The 6,877-nt window shown below is 29.6% G+C and overlaps 1 protein-coding gene and 1 non-coding gene across 2 annotated transcripts; one reads left to right on the top strand and one right to left on the bottom strand.

The window, feature by feature from the left end:
* Positions 1-2,253: 2,253 nt before the first annotated feature.
* On the top strand, positions 2,254-2,326 carry TRNAK-CUU (transfer RNA lysine (anticodon CUU)). Its single transcript has one exon. It is a non-coding gene; the product is annotated as a tRNA-Lys (tRNA).
* Positions 2,327-2,481: 155 nt separating this feature from the next.
* Positions 2,482-6,163, bottom strand: LOC107494978 (UMP-CMP kinase 3-like). The gene is made up of 7 exons (XM_021125217.2): positions 6,077-6,163; positions 4,062-4,113; positions 3,860-3,977; positions 3,291-3,447; positions 3,108-3,188; positions 2,900-3,007; positions 2,482-2,805 (listed from the first exon to the last, which is right to left on the bottom strand). The coding sequence occupies exons 1-7, from the start codon at positions 6,104-6,106 to the stop codon at positions 2,737-2,739; spliced, it is 615 nt and encodes a 204-aa protein (XP_020980876.1). The 5' UTR covers positions 6,107-6,163; the 3' UTR covers positions 2,482-2,736.
* Positions 6,164-6,877: the final 714 nt, after the last annotated feature.

Here is a 6,877-nt window from a genome sequence, read left to right as displayed (position 1 = left end):
CCAGACATATGATTACTGCAAGCATTATCCAAGTACCATATATTTTCATCTTCTACACATGAATTACTTGTAAAAAATAAAGTCTGAGTACCCGGATTGTCATCAGTATTTTTATGCTGATTTTCTGCAACGTGTGCTTGATTATTATTTATCACTTTGAATATGCAATCTGCTACTTTGTGTCCATACTTTCCACAATGAAAACAGTTGAAATTGGTTCTTTTTTGATAAAAATTACCTCGACCTCTTCCTCGGTTGACAGGCCTGAAATTCGTTCCACCTCTTCCTTGATTAGGTGGTGTAAAATTGTTGTAAATTCCTTGGTTGTAATTGTCACGACCTCTACCTTTGAAACTTCCTCTGCCTCTACTTTGAAAATTGAAACCACGACCTTGTCTTTCTTGTGTACAACTTGATTCTGCAACATTGTTGAAATTCACTCGGCTTTTTAGGACTTTCTCGGTTGATTTTTCTGATTTCTCAAGTATTCTACTGATGTGACTTTCCATGGTTCCTTACAACTCTGCAATCGTCATGGTATCCATATTGTGTGACTCTAGTATCGTAGTCACCACATGGTCATACTTCATTGGCATGGTGTGAAAAATTTTCTCCACTACTTTGCTATCGGGCATATCTTCTCCATAGACTCTCATCTTATTGACAAGATCTGTAACATAAGTAAAATATTGCTCAATAATTTCTGAGCTCGACATTTCGTACCTTTCATATTCTCTTCTTAAAGACTGTAGCTTTGCTTTCTGAGCTTTATCTACGCCTTTGTATGACAGCTTCAACGTGTTCCATACTTTCTTTGCACTTTTGGCATTTTCTATTTTGCCAAACACCGTATAATCTACTCCTTGATGAATTTGAGATAGCGCCAATTGATCTCTCCTTTGTTGGACAACATCTGCTCCTTCTTGCGAACCCGGTTCAATGAAATTTCACGGGTTCTGTGCCTTCAAATGGGTAGACATCAAAGTCTCCCAATAACTATAATCAAGTTTTCCATCTAACTTGGGACCGGACCACACAATATTGAAAGTATTTGCCATACCGACTCTATGAATCAACAACTATGTGAAAACTCTCCCACACCTCACAAACTCTCACACACCAGGCGCTGGATTACCCAGCTCTGATACCAAATATAAATATAATACCCACAATTTAATTGACCCCAAAATCACGTCATATTTTTCCATCTCTCAAATTCACTAACACTCATATTAACAAAGAGAGAATTTTACAAAACAAATACTAAACATTCTTCTTCATATATGGAGAGATAAAATACAAGAGATGCACCACCTATTTATAGTTATATTTGGCGGTTTAAACAAAATAACTTGTAACTAAGCTTAATGGTTAAGCTTGTATATAAGGAAGTAACTTATTGAAAGTTGTAGAAGAAACTCAACTTGTCACAAGTGTTACATGTTGATGTCTAGAATTATCCAACTGTAAATTTTTGAACATTTGACCATGATCCTTTGTAACTTTTCTAGTTGCTTCCCATAGTCATTGCAAATTTTACTTCCTTCAATTTTTGACCAAATTTTGACTGAACTTTTGTATATAATAGCGGTGAATGATTGTGCAAGTTGCTTTAATTATCAACAGACGTTGTTTCTGTCGCCACCGCCATCGCCACCTGTATCCTCTTCTCCAAACTCCTAGCGACGTCGGTGCTGACGGACACATCGAACTACCTCTTTCTTGGCGCGCACAGCATTGGAGATCGACGATCTTCAGCAGTGTCAGTGGAAGGCACCTTCATGCAGCGTAGGTGGCACTGAGTACTGAATTTTTCATATCAAACACGGCAACATAAAATTGTGAAGAAGGCCTACTCAGATGGAGGAAGAAGAATGGTGATGGGTGTAGCAAAAGTAGTAGTTAGGAATGAGAGGGATGGTAGGATTTGAAATTGAAAAAGTAATAATGTGAAATAAAATCAGAAGTTAAGATAAAGTTATATTAAAGGATAATTTAAAAAATTTATTTTATTTTTTAGAGTTTGAATAATCTTTTTTGCAAGAACCCATATTTTATGAATATAAACTCAATTTTAATTTTTTATGATTAATTTTGTCAGCATTCAGAATTTTGGTGGCTAAAAATAGCTATTTACTCCATGTATATTCATTCTAATATACCTTTTTCATTGAAATTTTGACATGGTTTTCTTTAGTTGCTTTTTCAATAGACATTGGAATTGTTAGAAGTTTTGAAATTTTCTAATAAAAAGCCCGTCTAGCTCAGTTGGTAGAGCGCAAGGCTCTTAACCTTGTGGTCGTGGGTTCGAGCCCCACGGTGGGCGTTATTGTTTTATATTTTTTATTTTTTTCCCCTACACTTTATACATATAAGAGATAGCATTGATATGTTATTCAAGTAGAAACAAACGATGCTAAAAATCAGTCAACCATGAAATACCATAGAATTGAAGTCAGCCAACCATACTAATTACTACGTTTCATCATTGATCAATTGTGCGAATTCTTAGCAATAATAATTTCACTCTCAGGGCACTATCATCCTGCATTTTCTTTCTGTATCCGACACCCACCACCTTGCTGATCACATGTGTATCCTGTTGTCAATTTTAATGAATTCAAAAGCAAACTTTATTCCTAACACACAAGAGACTTCCAATAAAATTATATTATTGATTTGCGAAGCTTCTTTTCAGTAACCAAATTTTTGCATCTAAAATAATGGTTTTACCATCTAGTCTTGTGCTTCGAAAATTGTCTTGACTGACTCAAAAACCTGATCAATCGACCTTGCTGCATCAATCTAATAAGAATCAAAATTTTATTCCATTAGTCCTACAAAGCATTTAAAACTCAATTATCAACACTTGTAGTTGCAGCACCAAGATACTAAATACCTTGCGAACTTTTCCTTTCTCGCTATAATAAGAAATTACGGGTGGATTAGACTCCAAGAAAACCTTAAATCGCTTCTTTATTGTTTCAATCTTGTCATCCTCTCTTGCCTTCATTATCCAAAAAAAAAAAGATGAATTTGCTGATAACCATAAGAAAATTAGAAGAAACAGTTCTCTGTTTTTTTTTTTCTGGAAAGACAAAACTAACTTGGTTCCTATTAAGAAGACGTCGCTCCATCTCTTCCACGGGACAATCGAAATACAGAACAAAAGCTGGCTCTATTCCAGTCTGCAAATCAAACAAATTAAAAGATGATAGAATTATATATATCCGTTTTGGAAAACAAATCAAACAAATTAAAACATTTTTAGAATTTAGAAAGGAACTTACCACATTCTCAAATGCTGCTCGATTTTCGTCGTTACGAGGAAAGCCATCAATGAGAAATTTGTCCTTGCCAATTTTCCACATTGCTTGTTGCAGAAGCTTCACTGTCACCTCTGAAGGAACAATTTTCCCTTCTTTCATCACATTCTTTATCATTATTCTGTCAAGTGTCAAACACAAGAAAATAAAGGAATTGAAAAGATAAACCCAAGAGAAAATTAACAAAATTGAACAATAGAATTTACCTGTTGAAATTGACAAGGAATAATACCAAGTATAGGGAAAAAACATAAAATTTGTATAGAAAGAAATATGAATTTGGAAAGTATGGCCAAAAGAATATACTATCATAATGAGTTAAAAAAGAAGAATATATGAATACAAATCACAAAAGATGATGCACATGATAATTAGGATTTTAATAATTTTATTAATCCTAATCATGCTTCATTGATATTGAACACATTTTATAACCTTGAGATCCAAATGGCTATAACAATGATATCATACTAAATTGAATTCAAACGATTTTAAGAGAGACAAAGAATGGTTGAATGACTCATAAGTCATACCCATTTTCCGAATCAGATTCGGACTCTGCTCGCAGAAGATCTCCAGCACTGAGGTGAGTATAACCAAACAGTTTGGCAATGTTTGTACATTGTGTTCCTTTCCCACTGCCTGGGCCACCTGCATCATTTTCAATGGAGCAGAATATCTTGTGAGAAGAACATGAAAAACATATTAATTTGAATGTAATGAGTCAGGGCTCACCTAATACAAAAACAACTCTAGGATTTTTCTCTAAAATGCTTACACTTGAACCCTACAATCAGATCATAAAATGAGAGAAAAACAGTAATAATGTACTATAAATCTATATATGTACGTCTTCATATAATAAAGGCAAATTCTCCTATTCAGTGTCTAACTTTATATTTCGAAAAATATCACTCTTTTAAAAGAATAATATTATATGCACCATCTTTGTATATACTATTCTTGTACACATTTTATTTTTAGTATTAATACTTTAGTAGTGATCGATAAGAAGCGAAAGAAGATAAAAAGTTTCTTTTATAACGTAAAAAAAGTTGCATCATTTCTCCTTTTTAAAAACTATCCCAACCTCTCTTTTTGATACTAAGGGTTTTTTTGAAAACACTAAAAAATTATTTTTTTTATTTTTGACTTATAAAAAGTTACATTAATAGTATTTGGTATAATTTTTTGGATAAACTTTTAACTTTTCAAAAAGTTATTTAAGAGCTTTTGAAAAAGTTAAAAAACGCGACTTCTCATATTTTCAAAAACTATTTTATCACTCCTATTTAATGCACAACTTTAGAACAAAGACTTTTATAATAACTTTTCAAATACAAAATAACTCATTTAAAAGTTATTATTAATAAAATTCCTTATATTTTAAGTTCCTTTTTCAAAAGAACTTATTTAAGAAGTTTAGCCAGTTTAAGTAAACAACTTAAGTTTGTTTTTAAAAAGTAGCTTAAAAAATAAATAGCTGCATTAAAAGTAGTTTATAAATAAGTTATTTTGTATTTGAATTTTTAATTTTAAAAGTACTTATTTTATAAAAATGTGATAACAAATAGTAGTATTATGAGAGAAGTTATTTTTTTAACTTCTCTATAAGCTTTTAAATAACTTCTTAGAAAGCTACAATTTAATTTTGACAATTGCACCAGATATTAATATTATTATTTTTCATAAGTCAAAATCTCAAAAAAGTTACTTTTAGGGCCCGTTTGAGAAGTTTTAAAAGTAATTTTTTTAATTTTTGACTTATGAAAAGTAATAGTATTAATGTCTGGTATAATTTTTTAAATCAAATTATAGTTTTCTAAAAAGTTATTTAGGAGCTTATAGAGAAGTTAAAAAAATGACTTCTCTCATAATACTATTACTTTTTATTATATTTCTATAAAATAAACACTTTTAGAACTAAAAACACAAACATAAAATAATTTATTTATAAGTTACTTTTAATATAGTCATTTATTATTTAAATTATTTTTTCTAAAAGAAGCGTAATTAAGTTATTTATCTAAACTGAATCTTAAAACTTCTCAAATGGCCCTAAGTTTTTGTTTTAATAAACTACATTTATTTTAAAACATTAGAAATGCAAATTTTCAGAGTCTTTTAATTTGCTAGGGCTGCATGAGAATTTAAAATCTTAGCAAACAAAAGATAATGGCTCACAGTATATGAAAATACTTTTCTTCGTGGCTAAATTACATAGTTGATCTTTATATTTTCAGTGAAATTGTAAATTGATCCTTATATTTTAAAAGTTTGTAATTGAATTTTTAAAGAGAATTAAAATTTGTAATTTAGTCCCATTGTTCAAAAAGTGTTTGATTTAATAGAATATTTTCAGCATATTTTTTATTTTAACAGAATATTCTATTAAATCAATATTTTTTTATCTATGAAGACTAAATTATAAATTTTAATTCTCTTTAAAAATTCAATATAAAATTTTAAAGTGTAGAAACTAATTTACAATTTCACTAAAAATTTAGAGACCAATTGGTGTAATTTAACCTTTCTTCGTGAAGGAACTTAATGGACACTACTGCTCAATTGATTGAAAATTCACTACTCAACCTTTAGGATTTGCTTTTAACTCAGAAGATTTCAAATGTTAAAAACTTTCATATTCTTTATGGCAGTAAGAAAAACATTAAAATATTTATATTAAGTGATTTCCAAAAGAGCAAATTTAAATACAGAACATTGAACACCAAATAAGTAACCACCGATACCTGGTTTCGAGCTTCATCAGCTGTTTCCATGATTGCCTATTTAGTAGTATCTACAATCAAAATAGTAGGATCTGGACAAATATATCTCACAGGTTTATTCATATAACAATAAATATTAAAATTTGAACCCTCTAAAATAAAAAAGTTGGTAAAATAGTAAAGTAAGGAGTTAATTATTATTAATTTTTTAACTTTAATGAAATTTACCCCCACTTTCTTAATTTACCATTTCTCCACTTTCTTGATCCAAAATATTATTCTAGAATTATCTACTTATTCAGAGTTAGTTATTGTATTTAAATTGAACCAAAAGAAAATTAGCCATTGCAAAATATAAATTACCTAAAAAGTGCATTTATCAAAGAAGAAACTAAAACAAAAATACAATAAAAGACCTCACAATGGAAGAAAATTAACAGTGTAATAGATTTATTATTCCTACAAACTTATAAATCTTTTATTTTTTCTGACATTTTTAATATGATAAATAGTCGTACAACAAACAAAATTTAAAATATATATAATTTAAATTTAAAAATTAATATTCAAGAGAGTACATAAAAAATTTAAAAATTTTGTCATTTAAAAATTTGAAATATTATCTGAATTACTTTAGTGTAAATTCTAACTAATTTTATCTTAATAACGGTGTCAACAATGGGCAGTTAACGGTGCACTTATGTGCTTTTACAGTAGGCGTGTTAACGTGTCCATATTTTCTATTATTTAAAATGGACGGTTTATCTTTTCTATTATTTAAAATCGTTTATCTTTTCTATTATTTGAAACATTCCATTTTAC

The sequence above is a fragment of the Arachis duranensis genome, chromosome 6 (genome assembly GCF_000817695.3).
Source record: "Arachis duranensis cultivar V14167 chromosome 6, aradu.V14167.gnm2.J7QH, whole genome shotgun sequence".
NCBI lineage: Eukaryota > Viridiplantae > Streptophyta > Magnoliopsida > Fabales > Fabaceae > Arachis > Arachis duranensis.
Note: the sequence above shows the minus strand (reverse complement) of the source record. Positions and strands in the feature narration are given on the sequence as shown.

What these genes read in the sequence shown, in the direction of transcription:
- LOC107494978 (XM_021125217.2), bottom strand. Translation starts at nt 6,106, where the DNA reads ATGGAAACAGCTGATGAAGCTCGAAACCAG. An exon ending in TAGAGTTGTTTTTGTATTAG is followed by an intron (nt 3,978 to 4,061) that starts GTGAGCCCTGAC and finishes AAAATGATGCAG; the next exon opens with GTGGCCCAGGCAGTGGGAAA. An exon ending in AGAAAGGAAAAGTTCGCAAG is followed by an intron (nt 2,806 to 2,899) that starts GTATTTAGTATC and finishes GATTCTTATTAG; the next exon opens with ATTGATGCAGCAAGGTCGAT.